This window comes from Lontra canadensis, unplaced genomic scaffold, assembly GCF_010015895.1.
Source record: "Lontra canadensis isolate GAN:19392208 unplaced genomic scaffold, GSC_riverotter_1.0 scaffold96, whole genome shotgun sequence".
In the NCBI taxonomy this organism is placed as follows: Eukaryota; Metazoa; Chordata; class Mammalia; order Carnivora; family Mustelidae; genus Lontra; species Lontra canadensis.
Window position 1 is genome coordinate 361,287 of NW_022631090.1, and position 22,755 is coordinate 384,041.

The 22,755-nt window shown below is 34.3% G+C and overlaps 1 protein-coding gene across 3 annotated transcripts in view; it reads left to right on the top strand.

The window, feature by feature from the left end:
* RADX (RPA1 related single stranded DNA binding protein, X-linked) overlaps window positions 1–22,755 on the top strand; it is a 67,720-nt gene that overhangs the window by 41,708 nt on the left and 3,257 nt on the right. For all 3 annotated transcript variants that reach the window (XM_032837071.1, XM_032837072.1, XM_032837073.1), the window contains exons 12-13: window positions 11,122–11,412; window positions 19,095–19,262. In XM_032837071.1, coding sequence (XP_032692962.1) covers window positions 11,122–11,412; window positions 19,095–19,262 — 459 coding nt within the window. The remainder of the gene's footprint in view (window positions 1–11,121; window positions 11,413–19,094; window positions 19,263–22,755) is intronic.

The window sequence follows — 22,755 nt, forward strand, 5'->3', positions numbered from 1 at the left end:
ACAAACTTCTTTTGTCTTGCTGTTTTTAAGATTTTTTTCTGTCTCACTATATTTTGCCAACTTAATTACAATATGTCTTAGTGTTGGCCTGTTTTTATTGATTTTGATGGGTGTTGTTGTACTTCCTGGATCTGGATGTCTGTTTCCTTCTCCAGATTAGGGAAGTTTCAGCTATTCTTGAAATAAATTATCTTCCCCACTTTCTCTCTCTTCTTCTGCGACGCCTATAATACAAATGTTATTATGTTTGATGGAGTCACTGAGTTCCCTAAGCCTGTTCTCTTGTTGCATGATTCTTCTTTCTCCCTCTTTTTCAGCTTCGTTATTTTCCATTATTTTGTCTTCTAGGTCACTAATTCATTCCTCTGTCTCTTCCAGCCTAATGCTCATTGCATCAAGCCTATTTTCAATCTCATTTAATATATTCTTCATTTCAGATTGATTCTTTTTTAACTGTTTTTTTCTCTGTAGTAAGGGTATCACTGATGTCTTCTAGTTTTTTCTCAAGCCCAGTGGATATCCTTATGATTATTACATTAAATTTTCCATCAGGCATGTTACTTATATCTGTTTCACTTAGATCTCTGGCCACGGCCCTACCTTGTTCCATCATTTGGAACAAGATTCCTCCATCTTAGCATTTTGTCTAAATTTCTGACTTCTGTACATTACCAAAGCCAGTCATGTCTTCTGCTCCATTTTTGGTGTGGCTTCTTCTTTCCCATTACTTATGGAGTTTGCTCTGTCAGTCTTCAGGTCTATTTATGGGGTACTTAGGCTAATTTCATGGTTATGTAGTTGTGTTCATGGAACAAGATATGTGTAGGGTCCTACTACTCTGCTGCCATCTTCTTTCTCCTTTCTGGAATGTATGTCTTGGCAGGACTTATCAGAAACCTTACTGGTTTATTAATTATTAACTTCTAGTTAATAGTGTTCTTATTTCTGATAATTTAAGCCATTCTGGAACACATTGTCCATTCAGCTAGGGAATGTGCTCGTCCCACATGTGCCTTCCAACTCAAGCGCTCAGATGCCTTTTTTGGTACCAGATAAGATGATTATGTGGTACTACCTTCATTCTATTGATGTGATGTATTATATTTACTGATCTTTTTTTGTTGAACTACCTTCCATTTCTTGGCTAGATCGTACTTGGTCATGGTATATAATCTTTTTAAGAAGTTATTGAAATTGATTTGCTAGGATTTTGTTGAGTATTTATGCATCATATTCTTAAGATATGTTAGTCTGCCATTTCCTTTTCTAGTGATTTTTTTTATCTGACCTTAGTATCAGGGTAATACTGATATCAGGGTAATACTGCCCTCATAAAATGACTTAGGAAGTATTCTCTCATCTTCTATTTTTTGGAAGATTTTTGAGATGGTTTGGCATTAATTCTTTAAATGTTTGATAGAATTCACCATTGAAGCCATCTGATGTTGGTCTTCTCTTGTTTGGGAGATTTTTGAGTACCCATTCAGTCTCTTGTTATAGATCTCTGGAGATTTTCTATTTCTTCTTGAGCAAGTTTAGGTAATTTATTTCTAGGAATTTCTCTATTTCATCTAGGTTATCTAATTTGTTAGCATATGACTGTTCATAGTATTCTAATATTTTCTATTTCTGTAATAAATCCCATTTTCATTTCTGATGTTAATTATTTGTGTTTTCTCTCTTCTTTAGGGAGTCAGTCTAGGTAAAGAACAATTCTGTAGATCTTTCAAATGATGAACTTCTTGTTTCACAGATTCTATTATTTTTCTATCCTCCATTTCATTTATATCTGTTTTAAGCATCATTATTTCCTTCTCTTAACTTTGACTTTAATTTTCTATGTTTCTCATTCCTTAAAGTATAATGTTAGGTAGTTGAATTGAGATCTTCTTTTTTAATTCTACTATTTCAGCTATAAATTTCCCTCTGATAGCATTTTCACTGCATTCTGTAAGTTTTATGTTGTATTTTTATTTTCACTCATCTCCAGGTAGTTTTAATTTCCTTTGTGATTTTTTTCTTTTTTTTAAATTTTTTATTTTTTCAGCGTTACAGTATTCATTATTTTTGCACCACACCCAGTGCTCCATGCAATCCGTGCTCTCTCTAATACCCACCACCTCGATCCCCCAACCTCCCACCCCCGCCCCTCCAAAACCCTCAGATTGTTTTTCAGAGTCCATAGTCTCTTATGGTTCACCTCCCCTTCCAATTTCCCTCAACTCCCTTCTCCTCTCCATCTCCCCATATATGTTCCAGTTGTTTTATAGTGTTGTCTGTACCTGTCTTTCCTTATTCACCTTCTCTGTAGATATTCATCCATTATTCAAAGTGCTATACCAAAGTCACCCACTATTATTGTAGAACTATTTCTTCCTTCAGTTCTGTAAAAGTTCTTTTCCACATACTTTGGGACTGTGTTTTTAGGTGCATATTAATTTATAGTTATATCTTTTTGATAAATTGACTCCTATCAACATATAATGTTCTCCCTTTTCTCTTGTAACAGTTTTTTTTATTTTAATTTTAGTTTGTCCTATATTATTATGGCTATCTCAGCTCCCCTTTGGTTACGATTTGCATAAAATAGCTTTTTCTACTCCATTACTTTCAGTTTATTGGTGTCCTGGAAGCTAAATTGAGTCTCTTATAGGCAGCATCTCTTTGCCTGTTTTTTTTCTCACTTTCCAGTCTCTGCGTTTGTAGAATTTAATGTAATTTTTGATACAAAAGGACATGTTTGTGCCATTTGTTGTTTTCAGTTTCTCTTATACTTTTTTGCCCCTCATTTCCTCTATTACTGCCTTCTTTTATGTTGAGTAGATTTTTTTATAGTGACTTGGTTTGATTTCCTTCACATTTTATTTTGTTTATATATTTTAGATATTTTACTTGTGGTTGCCATGGGGGTTAAATTTTATATTCTAAATTTATAACAATGTAGTTTGAATTGATGTCAATGTTAAGTTCCAAAGCATATAAAAATTGTGTTCCTATACAGCTCTCACATCCCACGCATTTACGTTCTTGTTATCACATATTACATCTATATACATTGTGTGCTCTATAACATGATTTATAATTATATTTTGTTTTATAGATGTTTGTTTTTATGTAAAAAAAAGTGGAGCTACAAACTAAAAATGCAATTATACCAGCTTTTATATTTGCCCATGTAGTTACTTTTAGTAGAGATTTTTATTTCTAAATAAAGCTTCAAGTTACTGCCTAGTGTCCTTTCATGTCAACCTGAAGGACTCCTGTTAGCATTTTTTGTGGGGTAGGTCCTCCAGCTTTTGTTAATTTTCTAATGCCTTAATTTCTCTTTCATTTTTGAAGGACAGTTTTGTTGGATATAGAATCCTTGGCTTACACATTTTCGTTTTCTTTTTTTAAAATTTTTGTATTATGTTATGTTAGTCACCATACAGTATATCATTAGTTTTTGATGTAGTGTTCCATGACTCATTGTTTGCCTATAATACCCAGTGCTCCATGCAATACATGCCCTCCTTAATATCCATCACCAGGCTAACCCATCCCCCCACTCCCTTCCCCTCTGAATCCCTCAGTTTGTTTCTTAGAGTCCATAGTCTTTCATGGTTTGTCCCCAACTTCTGATACCCCCCCTCCTTCATTTTTCCCTTCCTTCTCCTAATATTCTCCATGCTATTCCTTATGTTCCACAAATAAGTGAAACCACATGATAATTGACTTTCTCTGCTTGACTTATTTCACTTAGAATAATCTCTTCCAGTCCCACCTATGTTGATGCAAAAGCTGAGTATTCATCCTTTCTGATGGCTGAGTAATATTCCATTGCATTTATGGACCACATCTTCTCTATCCATTCGTCTGTTGAAGTGCATCTTGACTCTTTCCACATTTTGGATATTGTGGACATTGCTTCCATGAACTTTGGGGTGCATATGGCCCTTCTTTTCATTACATCTGTATATGGGGGTAAATACCCAGTAGTGCAACTGCTGGGTCATGGGGTAGCTCTATTTTTAGTTTTTTGAGGAACTTCCACACTGTTTTCTGAAGTGGCCGCACCAACTTGCATTCCCACCAACAGTGTACAAGGGTTCCCCTTTCTCCACATGTTAGTCAACACTTCCTGTTTCTTGCCTTGTTGATTTTTGCCATTCTAACTGGTGTAAGGTGGTATCTCAGTGTGGTTTTGATTTGAATTTCCCTGATGGCTAATGATGAGCACTTTTTCATGTATCTGTTAGCCATTTGTATGTCTTCTTTGGAAAAGTGTCTGCTCATGTCTTCTGCCCATTTTTTGACTTGATTATTTGTTTTTTGGGTATTGAGTTTGAGAAGTTCTTTATAGATCTTGGATATCAGCCCTTTGTTTGTTGTGTCATTTGCAAATATCTTCTCCCATTCCATGGGTTGCCTCTTTGTTTTGTTGACTGTTTACTTTGCTGTGTAGAAGGTTTTCATCTTGACAAAGTCCCAAAAGTTCATTTTCGCTTTTGTTTCCCTTGCCTTTGGAGACGTGTCTTGAAAGAAGTTGATGTGGCTGATGTTGAAGAAGTTATTGCCAATGTTTTCCTCTAGGATTTTGATGGATTCTTTATCTCACATTGAGATCTTTCATCCATTTTGAGGTCTTTTTTGCATATGCATCTTAACCTGAGTGTGCACTTGGCTTTCTAAATTTCCCAAGATACAGGAATGCTTTTGAATACACCAATTTCCCAACAAAATGTTGTCCCTGGCTTTTTCCTCTCTGGCCTTAACGTGTTTATGTCTCAACTGTAATCTTCTGCCCCAGGTGTCTGTGGGTTCTCTGTCTACATTCTAATGTTTTCCAGCAATGACTGCTGCTATTCCAGCCTGCTTGAGTTCCAGATTAGGTGAAACAGAGACAGAAGTCTTGTATTAGTCCTTCAGAAATCTTCCAGACATGTTAGAACAGAAAACACAATAATTTGTGAATAATATCTGCTCTGCTTCCTCTAGAATCTTGTACCAGGGTCCCATACTAGGAAATGCAGGTTGCCTTCTTCAGGAATCCTACCCTGCTGGGGAGAGGGTGGGACAAAGGCAAGTAAAAATGCCCCAAAGTTTTCCTAGTATTTTTCTTTTTTAAAAGATATAACTTATTTATTTGAGAGAGATAAAACAATTGGGTGGAAGGTCAGAGGGAGAGGGAAAAGCAGACTTCCTGCTGAGCAGGGAGCCAGATGGGAGGTTCAATCTCAGGACCCTGAGATCCTGGCTTGAGCTAAAGGCAGACGCTTAACTGACTGAGCCACTCCGGTACTCTGCAGGTGAACTTTTTCTAGATTTGGCATTCACTTTGTTGCTGTAAACATTTGATTGTTTTCTAGATTTCTGACAAAGTAATTTCTGACAGTTTCTACATATTTTTTTAATGTTTCTGGGGCGGGGGGAATGGAAGCTTTAAGCTGCCTATTCTGCCATTTTGCTCAACTCATAAAGTTTTGTTGTTTCTTGATATTGTTAGTGGCTGCTGATAATAAATGCTGAGGTCCATTAATTCATAAGAGGCTGTGAAATGGTCATAACCTAATTCTATCACTCCTTCTTCATTTAGTAACTGAAATAGCCTTATAAGGAAAAACTTCTAATTTATTATTTGGTTACTAAGATGTACAGTTCATTGAGGAAAGGCAGAATAGATGCTTGATTCTTTCTCTTTAGCAATTTTCAAAGTAATGGGTTGGATCCCTAGAATTTTCCAAAGATCACCTACTAGTTTTTCATTGTTGGTATTTTTAATAATGCTATGAACTCATAGATTTAAATATATTTGATGTGTTTCTTTCTGTTGCAATTACCGTACTCATTGCTGGTCATGCTATTTTGTCTTTGGCTAGTACGAAACTCTTAAAATTTGCTTATGAGTCCTTTTGATATGACTCTAATTGTTTTAATAGCTTTTTGATAACTGGTTTGACAAAGTATATCCACGTTCATTGTGAACATTTTCTCCTCCAGACAGAATCAGCTATTTTTCCACAGAGCTCTGGTATCTAAAGACTACAGATGATGCATTATGGGTATTGATTGGTATTGGTCTAGTTATTATTTCTAGGCCTTTGCAGTGTACAGAACTTGAAAATGTACTCAGCTGACTGGTTGGTTGCTTAGTTAAAATATGTCATCATTTCATTTTTATATTTTCACCCAATTGAAATTCATAACTACAGAATTTTGACTTAGGTGATAAAGATAGAAGAAGCTTCTTTTCATTACAAGAATCCTGGCTCTGAAGACCCTGGAGATGATAGAATCAGAGTATTACATAGTAGTTTATTTGCTTTCACTCACCACATATAAAAACAGTTCCAGAATAATCACCCCAACATTTGTAACAACAATTTTACTAGAAAAAATTTCAGTTTTGTTTTGTTTGTTTTGCGATTATTTTGTCTTTGAAATGCCAACTAGGGATTCATGAATTATTATTCTTTAAAGCCACTTGTGATATTTCTCTCTGTATGGGTATACTATCAAGTAGATAGAAATTTAGGTTCATGTCTTTTATTTTGATGCTTAAAGATTGATTTCTTTAAATAAATACTTAATTTTCTGAATTATTTTCATAGTTCAATAGTCAAATATAGAAAAAGAATATATATTTAAAGAAGTTTATCTTTTATCCCTGTTCCTTGCACCTGATTCCTTCTCACCCACTGTAGGTAACTTTTTAATTCATTCTGTAATGTATTTTTCCATTGTTTGTTTTATAATATAAGCAGATATGTGTGTATTTCAAAGAAAATGAGTCATGCTCCCCTTTCTCATATAAATGTTGTACTACTACTTTTGAGAGTAATTTGACAATACTAAATATATTATACCCTCTGACCTATTTGTTGAGTACACAAGGAGACATGCTCTAAGATGTTTATTGGAGCTACTGTAAATGATGTGACAATGAAGATAAGAATGTATATATCTTTTCAAATTAGTGGTGTTGTATTCTTTGGATAAATATCCAGAAGTGGAACAGCTAGATCTATATGATAAATCTATTATTAATTTTTTTAAAAGTCTCCATGTTGTTTTCCTAGCAGCTACACTAATTTACATTTCCACCAACAGTATGTGAGGGTTCTTTTCTCTCCACACCTTCTCCAATAGTTATCTCTTTTCTTTTTTATAATAGCCATTCCAACAGGTTTGAGGTGATATTTTGTTGTAGTTTTGATTTGCATTTTCCTAGTAATTAGTGGTTTGAACTTGTTTTCATGTGCCTATTGGCCATCTGTATGTCTTCTTTGGGAAAAATGTCTATTCAGATCTTCTGCCCCTTTTAAATCAGTTTTTTTTTTATTGTTGAGTTGTATGAGTTCTTTCTGTATTTTAGATATTAATTCCTCATTGGATATACGCAAATATCTCCTCCCATTGAGTAGGTTGCCTTTTTGTTTTGATGATGGTTTACTTTCCTGTGCAAAACTTTTTTAGTAGGATGTAATCCCATTTGTTTATTTTTCTTTTACTTCCCTTGCCTTTGGAGTCAGATACAGAAACACATCTCTAAACTGATGTCTTAGTGCCTTAGGAGCTTACTGCCTATGTTTTATTCTAGGAATTTTATGGTTTCAGGTCTTACATTCAAATCTTGATGCATTTTGAGTTAATTTTTCTGTATGGTATAAGTTAGTCTAGTTTCATCTTTTCCATGGGGCTATCCAATTTTCTCAGCACCACTTATTGAAACAGCTGTCCTTCCTCCAATGTATGCTCTTGGCTCCTTTGCCATAAATTAATTATCTGTATATATGTGGGTTTCTTTCTGGGCTCTCAGTTCTCTTCCATTGATCTGTGTGTCTGTTTTTATGCCAGCACCACACTGTTTTGATTACTATAAGCTTTGTACTGTAGTTTGAAATCTGCCAGTATGATACCTTTAGTTTGTTATTCTCTCTAAAGATTACCCTGGCTATTTAGGATCGTTATTTGTTCCATACAAATTTTAGAAGTACTTGTTTTAGCTCTGTAGGAAATGCCATTAGAATTTTGATGGGGATTGCATTGAATCTGTAGATTGCTTTGAGTAGTATGGACATTTTAACAATATTTTTCCAGTCTATGAACAGAGACTATCTTTCCATTTGTTTGTGTCATCTTCAGTTTCTTTCATCAGTGTCTTATAGTACAGGTCTTTCACTACCTTGGTTAAATTGATTTTTAGGTATTTTTTTCCTTTTGGTGCAATTGTAGATGAGATTGCTTTCTTAATTTTCTCTTTCTGATAGTTACTAGAGTATAGAAATACCATACATTTCTGTATATTGGCTTTGTATCTTTCATCTTTACTGAATTTGTTTCATAGTTCTAACTGGTTTTTGTTTTTTTTGTGGGGTTTTTTTGTTTTTGTTTTCGTTTTTGTTTTTGTTTTTTTGTGTGTGCAGACTTTAGGAATGTATATATTACATCATCTGCAAATGGTGACAGTTTTACTTCATCCCTTCCAATTTAGATGCCTTTTTTTTTCTTGCCTTATTGCTGTGGTTAAGACTTCCAATATTCTATTGAAGAAAAGTGGTGAGAGAGGACATCCTGTCTTGTTCCTGTTCTTAGAGAAAATGCTTTCAATTTTTCACTGTTAAGTATCACAGTAACAGTATTATTGAGATCACAAAACATTACAGGTAGCCTCTGAGTTACACATTTTTTTAAAAAGTCTATTTTATACTTGCTACTGAATGAAAAGTACTCTGTTCTTTTCTAGCCTTGTAGCTCTTACACCAAGTTGAAGTTAGTTGATGTAAGCGGGGGAGAGGCAAAGAAAATAGCTCCTCACCCTCCCAAATGCCTCCATACATCCCTGCCCATCATTTTTATCCATATAATAAAATGCTCAGAGTAGATTTTGTGAAGAAACAAAATCACCATGCTTACATACATATGTTTATAATATGTTGGGTTTTTTTTACCTCACAACTTTAATGTGGTCTTCTACTAAAATTTTCTCCACTAAAATATAAGTCTACTTTCACCAGAAATTAGGGTAAAATGAATTATTAAAATAAGTTATGATTATAACATATAATCATGTATATATGTGTGTGTGTGTATATATATATATGTATACATATATATGCAAAAACATAATTTAGGTAATTAACCTGTATCTTTGTTGTGCATTAGGCTTAAAAACATAATGTGTTTCACATGGTAATTTTAGTAGTATTCAAACTAAAAATAAAAGAATTCCAGTTCATAATTTTCCATCATATTTTTAGAAAAATGTGAATTCTAGATGTATTTTTGTCTCCTAATTATTGCCTTTAAAATCTTGCCATTCACAAACAGTGACTGACAGTATCTCTTGTATTGAGATCTTGCCCATTTGTAATAATTGTGAACATATAATCAGGGTAGGTACTTACAGTCCCAAGTTACTAAAATAAAAAAGAAAGCAGAATTTTCAGAGGAATTTTTCAGATAAAAATTTATACCTTGCTAGATCTTGATGCCAATACTCAAACAAAGCATAGCAAATATTCTGACTTATTCCTGATGGGGTCAGTCATAAGGTTTTTTTTTCCTGTAAGGTAGGTGTGATTATTTAATTTTTAAAAATTGGAGTAGCTTATAACTTGGTTTTTTGCATGCTATATTTTAGAATAAGTCAGAAATGTTCACTATAACTTGAGTCATTGTGATAGCTACTTATTGTTGTTCTAATTATGTACTTTCATCAGCTTGGGGAAAGGAAGCCTATTTTAGAAAATAAAAAAGATTAAATCATTCTACAGTTCTCAGTTTAATCCTGTTAACTGGGTTTTTCTCTTGGCTTTGATTAATTTCATTCTTTTTCATGTGCAATTACCTTTTTATCCTTTTTGTTATCAAGCATTATTATAGGAGATTAAGTGTGTTGATAACTGAATTTTGAATTAAACTCTTATAATATTACAGTGGTTTGAGTTCTTGGAGAGTAAGAAATGTGTATTCAACTTTTTTATCTTCACTTACAACTCAGTCTAGAACTTTACCCCATAAGAAATTTTTAGTAAATCTCTGGGGAGGTTTAAAAAAAGTGGTGTGAGAATAGGGTATATTTCAAAAGCAGAAGTTGTGTATCAATCACATTGAAACTTTGCTATTGAAACCCCCTTCAGCGCTAGCATGGTTCTTTAACCTAGGATAATAATGAGCACCAAGGCATGGGCCACCTGCAAGGAAGCAATTCAGCAACCTTGCTAAATTCTGGAACAGAGTTGCTGTCAGCTTGTCTCAGCTAGCAGAACTGACAACATAAGAGTCTGTTTCCAATATCTATTTTTTCTGATTATGTCATGTGCCTTCAGCTCCTAGGGTGTATTATTCAATTAAAATATTATTTTACCAAATTCTTTAGCACAGTATTTGGAATATATATAATAAGTACTCACTAATTATTTGTTGAATGAAAGAAAGAATGAATGAATGTCATAATGTGTAGGGGAGAAATTATATTCTGCCTTAGAAACTGAATGTGTTAGATAAACTGTACGTAAGTGATAAATTGACTTGACGATAGAAAACAATCAAGAATTGAAGGGATTTTTCATCTGAGTTTAGTTCCCTCTTTGTTTTCCATGTTATTTAGATCAGAAAGGAGTATCATATATAATAAGTGATTTTCTTGAAGGAGAGTATATCCATGAAGAAGACTGTATTTTGTGTCTGTTCAGCTCCTTTTAGCAAAGATTAACAAAATTTATTTGAAGCTTAAATTCCACCAATAGTGAGTGGTGGTCACATCTCTAACAGTTATGAATTGGACTTAACTTGAATTTGTCACTGAATATAAAAGGAATATATGTTTATTTAAGAGAGTTTAGAAAATACAGAAAACATGTAAGGAAGGTAATTACAAATCTTCATAATTCCAGCAACAGAGAAAAACAGTATCAGTTTCTAATATTTTGAAGGAAAAGTTTATTTTGAAATGAATTTCATTCTCTCTTCTCTTTAATAAGAATTATCTTTTGGACTTTCAATTTACATTTTATATGTGGTTATTTGATTTTTAAAGTTAATTAAGCTATTCCTCATTAATCTGTACTTTTTTGTACTGGATGATTTAATTTGATTAGTTTGCAAGTCCATTGTATCTATCTCATTTTTCTTTAATAGGTCAAGAAAGCGCAAGCACCAGTACCGCAGGAAAAGCCAAAAGAACTATGAGCGATAGGTGGGAAAGTCAGCTGTGGAGAGAGAAAAAGTTTGGCTTAATTGATCACCTGCATTACAGCCATGTTTATCCTGAAAGTATTCCACGAAAATTTATTTTCGAGCAGAGGAAGTTTCTTACTGAGCAGTTTAATTCTCAGCCTGCAAAGTACATACCACCAGAGGGAAGGCCCCCAAACCTTGAGGACTTTAAGAGTGCCCTAAGCCTTGGACATTTTGAAGTAACCATCCTAGGTAAGCAAAGTGTCCTTTTCTTTGAATATCATTAATTTAATATATTTTTAATATAGACAATACTATTTTGCTTGGAAAAAAATAAGCTCCCCCCCCAAAAAAAAAAAAAAAAAAGTCCAAGGAGAGTTCCTGTTTAGCTCAAACCAATGGAGGCATGGAGCACTAATTCTGGAATGCATTAAGCTCTAATTGTGGGCTTTTAAACATTGGCAAGTCCTAGGAAAGTATTTGGGCAGAGAAGAATGGGAACCAACAGAACTTTCCTCACCCCTGACCACCTGACTACTTCTAAAACGAATTTTGTTTTCTTTAGCCACCACTTACTTGCTCAGGTACTCTGCCTCTTTCTCAGTGTATCTGAATCATTGAAAGGTAAAGTGTATGTTAAAGAGAAAAGGGGCACCAATTGAGAGAAACTTCTATGAACAGAGTTCTGTTTAGTCCCTGAAAAAAATGAAATTCTCAACTAACTCAGGTTGTAACAGAAAAAAGCTAAAAAACTTCCCTGCTCTTAAGGGAAAATAAACGGATGTTCTCAGGTTATTCAAACCTGAGAAGTAGCCATGGAACTTACAGAAATTTAAAAGTCAACACATTCTTTTTTAGAGAACAAACTGAGGGTTACCAGAGGAAAGACAGGTGGGGGATGGGTGAACTAGATGATGGGGATTAAGGAGTGCATTTGTTGTGATGAGCACAGGGTGATGTATGAAAGTGCTGAAGCACTATGTTGTACACCTGAAACTAATATTATACTGTATGTTAACTTAGTGGAATTGAAATAAAAACTTTTAAAAAGTCAAGACATTTTTAAACTTATATTTAATTTTATGTTTCTTTCCAAAGAATGAAAAACATACACATCAAAAAACTAATTCTAAAATAAAAATCTCAGCCAAAATAAGCTATTCTCAGAGTCAAAGAAAATGTTTATTTGTATTTGTATCTTAAAGGAAAGTCTTGTTACCTTAAAATTAAAAAATGAGGAAAAGTCATTAGCAAATAGATTTAATGGCTGAAAAAAGTACATTTCATAATTTTTACATCTACAGTATTAGAATGAATTACCTTGACTTTTATCAGGATTCCTTTTTCATTTTTACTCTCTCCCACTCCCTCTTCTCTGCCTCCTCACACATATGTATATATGTTTAATTGTGTGTATGTGTACAATCTACAAAAAGTATTAATTTCTCCTGACTCTGTTAGACACATCAGACCAGTTTCAAATGCTTCTGTTTACTAGACTGCATTACTTGGTCTCTTTACATCACTTAAAAGCAAGAATCGAATGTGAAATGTGTCATTCTGTCCAATCAGCTCTACTCCACACTAGAATTATGCTGTTTTCAAGGACTTAAGGTGTTTTACAGGGATAAAAGACAGTGAAAAATAAATCACAGATGGATAAAACAAAACAGAACATTTAAAAGGAAACAGAAAAAGTACGTATTACTAGATACTTGCAAATAACTAACTTACCAGTTGGCGGTAATTTTTGGTCAACTTTCTGGCAGGGAGAAAGAAAGGGATTTTTTTTCCTGATGAGGTATTCAATTTTAAAGTTAAAAGAAGTTTGGATATCATCTAGTCCTATACCCTGGCTAGGTAGAACCAAGGCCATGATTAGAAATCATGTCTCCTATTACAGACGAAACAAACACTCATATATAGAAAACCTATTAGTTTTTCCTTTATTAAAACTCACATCAGATTTTACCCTATGAAGTTGTTGTATAAATAAGATAGAATAACAGTAGTTTGATATTTTCATCTATAGTTTTCTTTTTTAAAGATATAGAAATGTTCTTCAGGTAATTGATTCTTTCATCAAACTTATAAATATAATCAATATAATAATTAGTCAGCTTAGTAACATTTCTGTAAAGGAGTATATTTTCACCTTAATTATGACAAAATCCATATACTTAGCTCTCTAATGGCTAACTTAATACATAAATGAAACCTAGAGAACTAAAATAAATGGTACTGATCCATTGATTCATTTTTTTAATATTTCAAGTTTTTATTTAAATTTTAGTTAACATATAGTGTGATATTAGTTTCAGGAGTAGAATCCAGCAAATCATCATTATATAACACCTAGTGCTGATCTACTGATTCTTATAGAACCTTGATGGGAAGAGATAACCTATCAAAATCATCCAAGGGAGGCCTTCCCACTCTCCTTAAAATTTTGGTACACTGCAGAGAAGCAGCCTATTCAATGTCCCTTACCTTCTTAAGGGAGACTTACTGCTACACCAGAGCCAATGACAAGAATGTGTCCTGCTTGTCTGGTATGCAGGAGTAGAATTAAGATTGAGAAATACTGTTCTCTTAATAGGACTTGAAATATAGATATTCTCAGATTTTGGGTTTTTTAAAAGATTTTATGTATTTATTTGAGAGAGAGAGAACACTAGAGAGAGAGGGCAAGCACAAGTGAAGATCAGAGGGAGAAGGAGAGAAGCAAACTCCCTACAGAGCAGGGAGACCAACTTGGGGCTCAATCCCAGGACCCTGGGATCATGACCTGAGGCATAGGCAGACACAACCAAATGAGCCACCCTGGCACCCCAGATATTCTCAGATTTTGGTTAAAATAAGTGGCAAATATCAGATGTGAAAGTGGTGAATTTATTGTACCTTTTGTGAAAATATGAAACCTAAATTGTATTATGAGACCAGACAATGGGCAATCCGTCGTAAGCATGGTGTGAGCAATGAACTCAAAAGAAACGATTACATCTCTTAATATGGTACTATTTGTTAAAAGATATAAAACTAAAACTGCAAGATGACCTTATATGTGTTCAGTACATGGGGGTATACTTGTTCTGTAAAGAGCCAAGTAGTAAATGTTTGAGGCTTTGCCTGCCATACAGTATCTGTCCCAACTACTTAGCTCTCCTGTTTTAGTGTGAAAACAGCCATAGACAATATATAAATGAATGTGCATGGCTGTGTTTGGATAAAACTTTATTTATAGACACTGAAATTTGAATTGCTTATAATTTTCACATATCACAAAATATTTATTTGGTTTTTTTCAACCATTTAAGATGTAAAAAAAAAATATTCTTAGCTTATGGGTTGTACAAAACCAGGTACAAGCTAGATTTGACCCCCCCCTCCAGGTCATAGTTTGCTGAACCCTCTTATAGACCTCTGTTTTTAGATAAAACTAGCTAAACCAATCCAGACAGATAAATCTATATGATATTTAAAATTCTTCCAACATGAAGATTGTCCACCTACATTGTTACTATCTTCCAGTGATTAATTATCCCTCTGCAGTATCTTGCTGATCCCTGAAGGACTCAGTAATTTTGAAGTGTCTTATTCTGGGAGCTAGAAAGGTTATCCATACCACAACTCTGTTACAAGCATTAACTCTGACTGGTCTGGGATTAATCATTATTGAGAACATTGAATGGAATTATTAATCTTCCTATGTACAATTCTAATAGCTCCCAACAACAGCAGGGTACTGTTGCAACATCAGAAACCTATTCCAGAAATGCTGATTTTTATATTAAAATCCTTGCCATACCATCTTACTTGTCTCAAATAAATAGATATTTTTAGTAAACACTAAAACCTCAGTCCATTGTTTATTATGAAATAACACACATTTCAAAAATAAGATACTGGAATGAAGTAACAAACTAAATTTTCAGGGCCTTTAGGCCCAGTTACAAAATATATTGGTCAGTCTCTCCTGATTTTAAGTTATTCCCCCTTTAAATACAAGAAAACAGTTTTCAAAACCTAGATTAGACTCCTAGATGGCATCAGTATATCATTGGCTCTACTAACACTGATTTAGTTACCCGTGAAATCCTGAGTCAATCAAAGCTTAAGAGTCCTCTCCTCAATTTGCGTTTGACTTAGGCAATAAGGATCATAATTCAGCCAGTCTTTTGTAAACCTCTGTAGGTCATCCGTTTTGTCTCATGCAAGTCAAGAGAAACTCCCCCAATTTTTTATATGGTTTGTTCTTTTCCTTTTTTGTAAAATGGATCTAAAAGATAATTTAAAATTTAATAGCATTAATTATAACATCAAACAATTTAATATGCTGTGGTTATATTGAAATAATAAGGATTTACTTACCTTGACTTTTTTCTTCTATTAAAGCAACCAAGCAGGCCAACATAACTCCTTCCCTCATTGGTACTAGCTGCGGGCTCAGGGCCAATTACTTTTACCCATAAAGTATGCCTCCTTCCATTCTGAAGCCTATCAGAACCATTAACTAAGTAGCATTGAGTTTTCTCACTGTTGGTTACCTCACTGACGACATCCTCAGGATATCCTATCCCACTGAGATACTTCTCCACTCTTATATCTCATTAGAGCAGTATGCTGGATTATATGGGTTCCAGAGCTAGGTTACTGTTGCCACACCTTAATTCTGTCCCTAATTTCATTGCATAATGAAAGTAATTATAATGTATGAAACCTGAAGTACCTACTATCAGATTTCATCACCATAAGACACCCATTTCCCCCATATTTTAACCTCTGAAAAATCGGTATGCATCTTACAATTGAAGTCATGCCTTTGTTCAGTTGGTAGCATTTTTCTTAGTGGCATCTTAGAGTAAGTAAAATATGGTATATTGCAAGCATTATGCTAGGTGCCAGGATTATAAATTTCCTCCCCTCAAACGTGTGCATGTGTATGCACACATGCGCCTACACACACACACACACACACACACACACACACTTTCACACTTTTTATCGGAAAAGAAATTTAGTGCTCCCAAAGAATTGAGGAAGAAGATATATAAATTGCACATAACACACACTACAAAAGAATAATATGAACTAACTTGTTTGACTTTATATTTTCCTCTAATTTTGAATATAGTCCAGATATATGATCACATTTACCTAGACAGTAAAATATAAGTTACTTACTAAAGTAACACATAAACAGGAAGTCACCATTGAAATACAAATGTATGCACACTGTAGGAAGGATAATTTGTCTTCATCTCCATTGGTAACAGGAATACAGATGAATTCATATTTGAACACTTAATGTTCAAATGTCTTAAAGTCTAGTATTTGAAAACTATAGGTAAAAAATGTGTACATGTACATTCATTTTCTCAATTTAACAAATACTGAGCATCTAATGTGTGGCCAGCACTGTTCTAAGTCCTGAGGTTACAAGGTTACATGAGTGAACACAACAAATAAAAGAGCTTGATGATAAAAGAGATGGTGATAAATGCTAGAAAAGGGGTTTGAGTTTAAGGTAGTAGGAAAAGATTACATTTTATCTTTTGCGGGAGGTGCAGAGAGAGAGGAAGAGAAAGAATCTTAATCAGGCTCCAAGCCCAGTGTGGAGCCTGGTTTTTGGGATGCAGTTCACAACCCTGAGATCATGATCTGAGCCAAAATCAAGAATCAGATGCTTAACCAACTGAGGCACCCAGACACCCTGGAAAGGATTACATTTTAATAGAGTGGTCAGGGTTAGGGTTAACATTTCACAAATGTAAAAGTAACAGTTCACAGAATCCTGATGGGGGTGAAAGAACAATCTGGTTATCTGAGGAAAGAATATTCTAGGCACAGAAACAGCAAGTATGGAGGCTCTGAGGCCTGTTTACTTATACATTTGTACCCTGAACTCTAGTTTTAACCAAAGAGCTCACGACAAATTTCATGAGTAATGGTGAAGCTAAACTTGCCATATTTTATAATGTAGAAAATAATTCAAAATAGTATCAATGACACACAGATAATAAAACTACCTTTCTGAGAATATCAGGATTTCCAACTTCTGATATTTTCTCAATTCTAAGCCCATACTTTCTTTTTTTTTACACTTGGGAGTTGGAATGCATCTTACAGTCAATGGATACATTTAATGCAGAGTTTCCTTTTTATTAAAACTGTTATTAAGTTGATGGTATATCTTAGAGTTAAATTTGGTCTTAGAATCAAGGAAATAAGATACCAGCATGTGTACTTCTACTTGAGTTTTGCAACATTGCTTAGAGTTATGGGATAGTTACACTTCTTATACTGAATTGAAATCCTCAGTAAATTCTGGATATCATGACTATTACAGTTTATGAATACCAAACTTTAGTAATCCTTAAAACCTTTAAAGAGCCCTTAGTTGTATGTTAACTTAAAGCTGTGGAGATTTAGTGTCATTTGCCCATAAAAAGCAAAAAAATATACTGTGTCTGGGTAGCTCAGATGGTTAAGCATCTGCCTTTGGCTCAGGTCATGATCCCAGGGGCCTGGGATGTAGCAGTATCCCTGCCCAGTGGGAAGTCTTCTTCTCCCTCTCCCTCTGCCATTCTCTCCACTTGTGCTCTCTGGCTCTATCTCTCTGTCAAATAAATAAATAAAATCTTTTTTTAAAAAAGGCAAAAAAAAAATGCCCTTGTGTTTCTGGATCAGTTTGCAGTTTAACAGGAAAGAGTTTGTTTACCTATCACTGACCCATGCCCAGTAGTTAAGAATCACTATAGCGATGAGTAGAGGAGATAATAAGGTCATAGAATCTATAAAACTTGCTTGCTATGTATCAGGGAAGAACAAAAGGAAGGAGTTAAGGATAACCTCCAGGGTTCTGTTTGGGGTGACTGGGTAGAATTCATAGGGTTTTCAAGCTGTGTTCTGTGTGTTTACCCTTCCTTCAGTCAAGATGGTCTCCTTACTCTGATCTATAATTTTGGCTACTCCCTGCTCTGCCAGAAATAACTTCTCTCTTGTTTATTTAAATGCTATTCAACCTCTTGCACCCAGCTCAAAGCCTTGCCTCTAAAAAGTCTTTAAAAGAAAGGTTTTTGTTTTGTTTTGTTTTTAGTGAGAAAGCATGCAAAAACAGGGAAGGGCAGAGGGAAAGAATCCTCAAGCCAACTGCCTGCTGAGTGCAGAGCCCAATGCAGGGCTCAATCTCAGGACCCAGAAATCATGACCTGAACTGAAATCAGGAGTCAGACACTTAACCGACTGAGCCTCCCAAGCACCCCTAAGAAGTCTTTTATATCGCCCCTAGTAGACATTAACCCATACAAAGAGATGACAGTCACAGGTCAGGATTTACTTTGGTTGCTCCTCCATACCCCCTTTTCTGCTGCAACTTTTATAGCCCTAATGGCAAGTAAATGAAGTTTGTATTGTATAATAAAGGACAGATGGGACCTTGTTACTACCATCCCTGGCTTTGCTTGAGTCATACATCCTTAAGTCCAAATGGCATAAAGGGAACCAATAGTTATCTCTGAATTATTCTATTCTGTAATGGCCCCCGACATAATGACCAAGAAAATATTCTACATGTCTTCATTTATGTGACCAGGTCATCCTCTGGATATTAACATTTAAATCATCTATCAGTAAGTAAAACACTTTGGAGTTTTGGGGGTGTTATGATTTTTGTGGGGGTTTTTTGGTTTTTGATAAAACATGTTGGATTGTTATTTCCAGGAGTGGTGATAGACTGCACTAAAGTGCCTCCTCTTCAAGCAGTTGCATGTATTCATAAAGTTATACACAGCAAAGGGTTTAGTTCCTGGCTTTGAAACCATGCATTTATACACGTGAAACTATTTGGCATATGTCAGGGTCAAACCACCAAACCTGGCCTCATTACCTTCCTGACTAACCCACTTTTAACAAACTGTGGTTTTTCTATATAGGTCTGAACCATGAGATCGCAATTGATGTTGCATTCCTGCCCATGTATTGTCCAGAAGATCTCCGAACATCCCAAATCGACACATTACTAACCTGCATGAATTACAGCTGTGTGTATCCGCAGGATGAACCTGGAAATGACACACTGGCAGGTTCAAGAGCACTTGCAGGTAAGATCATTTCAGTATTCCTTTCACTCAGAAGATAAAATTAATATCATAAACACTTCTAATCTTAAGATATGATTATATAAATGGTTCTAGCTTTAACATTCAATATAATTTAAAGGGGCATTTGGTAAATGTGCCCCAAGATTTAGAAATGAGAATATATTTTTAAATAAAATTGGACAAATTAATGGTTTTGATTCCAGGCAGACATTAAGAATGTTCTCTTATAATACATTTCTAAATGTAAGTATTCATTAGATTTAAGCGGTATAACATGGAGCAGTGCCAATTCAACTCTTCTCTCCTTTTAACTAAGGTGGGATGATCTGTCCTTTCATCTTACAATTGCCTGAAATTTGAAGACCTCCACAGCATAGTACAGTATGGTTGTTTTCTCTTATAAATGTTTAGTTATTCAAGTGCTATGCAATAAATTCCTTGAGGACGGCTAGGAGTTCATGTAATCCCAATAGTGAAACACTTCAACTGACTAATTGTTTAGGCTGCTACATAATTTACTGAACTCTAAATTATTTCTATATTCCCGTAAAATTATGTATCCAGTTATAATTATCTACTTCCTGTTGTCATCTCTATTTCCTGAGTGGGTGGTAAAGTTTCTAGCAGTTCTCATTGAGCTTAGAAGGATATTACATTTAAAAGAGCTTTTAAGACAGCCTTTACTATCTTGGGATTTTGTGGTGGGTCTTTCTAAGATGTTGAGACTCTTGAGTACATATTGTTTTTAAACAAGTTTTATGAACTGTGCCTGATGATGAAGTAACTTTTGGCAGGAATGGTTACTGCAAACTAAGCTTGAATCTCTTGTTTTATGAGTCTTTTACTTTTACCACAGTTTATTTTAGAGATGAAAATAATACTATAGTAGCTGACTTTGCAGTATTACTTTCTACATTGCAGCTCTTTTCACTTCCAGAAAGTCCAGATTTCTTATTAGTGCCCTAATATATAGTTTAAATATTTGTGTATTTATTTTCTTACAACATACATCTACTTTCATCACATTTCTTCTGCTATGTGTATATGTTATTATTGGTATGGAATATCAAGGCAAAATTCTCAGTTGCTAATGCCAGTTGTTCTCCAAAAGTCATTAACATGGTCACCTGAAAAAATCTAGTATCATACTGCCCAGGCAGTTAATATTTGAGACATGAAGGGCAAGAATAACTAGAAAAGTGATGTGGTAATCAAAAGCAAGGTGATTTGTTTCAAGCAGAATATGTCCCAAACCATTTGTTGAAGATATTTTTTTCCCATTGGATATTCTTTCCTGCTATGTTGAAGATCAATCGATCATATAGTTGTGAGTCCATTTCTGGGGTTTCTGTTCTGTTCCATTGATTTATGTGTGTTTTTATGCCAGTACCATACTGTTTTGATTACTATAACTTTGTAATATAACTTGAAGTCCAGGATTTGATGCCTCCAGCTCTGCTTTTTCAAGATTGCTTCAGCTATTCTGGATCTTTTGAAGTTCCATATAAACTTTAGGATTGTTTCATCTAGTTCTGTGAAAAATGCTGTTGGTATTTTGATAAGGATTGCATAAGATCTGTGGATTGCTTTGGGTAGTACAGACATTTTAACAGTATTTTTTCTTCCAATCTATGCGTATGGAATGTCTTTCCATTTCTTTATATCATCTTCAATTTCTTTCATCAATGTTTTAGAGTTTTCATAGTACATGTCTTTCATCTCTTTGGTGAGATTTATTCCTGGGTATCTTATTATTTTGGTTACAGTTGTGATGGGGTTGTCTTTTTAATTAATTTTTCTGCTGTTTTCATTATTACTGTATAGAAATGCAACTGATTTCTGTATGTTTATTTTGTATCCTATGACTTTAGTGAATTTTTTAAATCAGTTCTAGCAGTTTTTTGGTGGAATCTTTCATGTTGTCTACAAATACTGAATGGTTTACTTCTTCCTTACCAATATGGATGGCTTTTGTTCTTTTTTGTTGTCTGATTGCTGTAGCTAGGACTTCTAGGACTATACTGAATAAAAGTGGTGAGAGTAGACATCCTCATCGTGTTCCTGACCTTAGGGGAAAAAACTCTCAATTTTTTCCCATTTAGGATGATGTTAGTTGTGGGTTTTCCATGTATGGCATTTATTATGTTGAGGTATGTTCTCTCTAGAACTACTTTGCAGAGGTTTTTCATCATCTATGGGTGTTGAACTTTATCAAATGCTTTACCTGTGTCTATTGAAGTGATCATATGGTTTTTAGCCTTTCTTTTATTGATATGATTTATCATGTTGATTGATTTGCAAATATTAAACCACCCTTGCAACTGGGAATAAAGCTCACTTGGTCACCCCCCCCCACACACACACACACAGTCTTAAAGAAATACACATACATGGAATTATAGTAAACATATAGTTCCATAACCACTTTTTTCCTCTTGACAATGTATCTTGAATAGCTTTCATGTTAGTATATAGAGAGCTGCTTCATTCATTTTAATACCTATAAATATTTAACTATGTGTACGTACCAAAATTATTTACTCAATCCCCTAGTGATTGGTGTTGAGATTATTTTCAAATATTTTGGCTCTCAACAAAGAGTACCACGATGAGTATCTATCTATCTATCTGTGTGTATATACATATTTTTTGCACTTATACACATATCTGTAAGATGAATTCTTAGAAAAGTAGTCACTGACTCAAATATGTAGGCATTTAAAATTTTGGCAGATACTGTCACATTGTCATCCAAAAAGTTTATACTGATTTACACTTTTACCAAAAGCAAGAATCACACTTTACTCACACCTTTAGAAATGCTAGGTATTGTTGTTCTTGTTACTCTTTGGCAGACTGATGGCAAAAGAAGTCACCCTCACTGTGTGCGTCTGTGATGTTTCGAAAAAAGTACATAACATCTTAATTTCATACTAGGTTTTCTTTTTTTTTCATATTAGGTTTTCTAAAGTAGAAAATGATTGTTTGCTAATACCTGAGCTTTGTGTCAGCCACCATTCTAGGTGCCCTACATCCTGAGTATTTAATCTGCACATTCTCTAACGTAGTACCAGATGAGTAGTTTGAGAGGTTGTCATTTGCTCAAAGCATTAACACAAGTAGGCAGAGTCACTTACCCAAACAGTGGATTTACTTATATTTTATGTTTCAGTCACTCTGTTAATCATTATTTATAAAAGTCAATATATGATAACAATTTGAATTATTAAGGTTTGGGTTGTTGCTGTTATCATCAAAGCTAAAGATCTCAAAATCTTTCCAAAGCATCTAGATTAAAGTCCATCCCATTCAAAGAAGAAGAAAGTTATATACTTATTTTCTATATTTGTCACTATTGTATTCATTGTGCATTAATGAATTTGCACAGTTGTAAATCATTCATCAGATTTTGTGACATATCTAACAGAGGTGGCTTTAATAATGAAGTTAACAAAGACTAAGCTTGAGAAGCCTTCACTTGCTTCAGTATTGT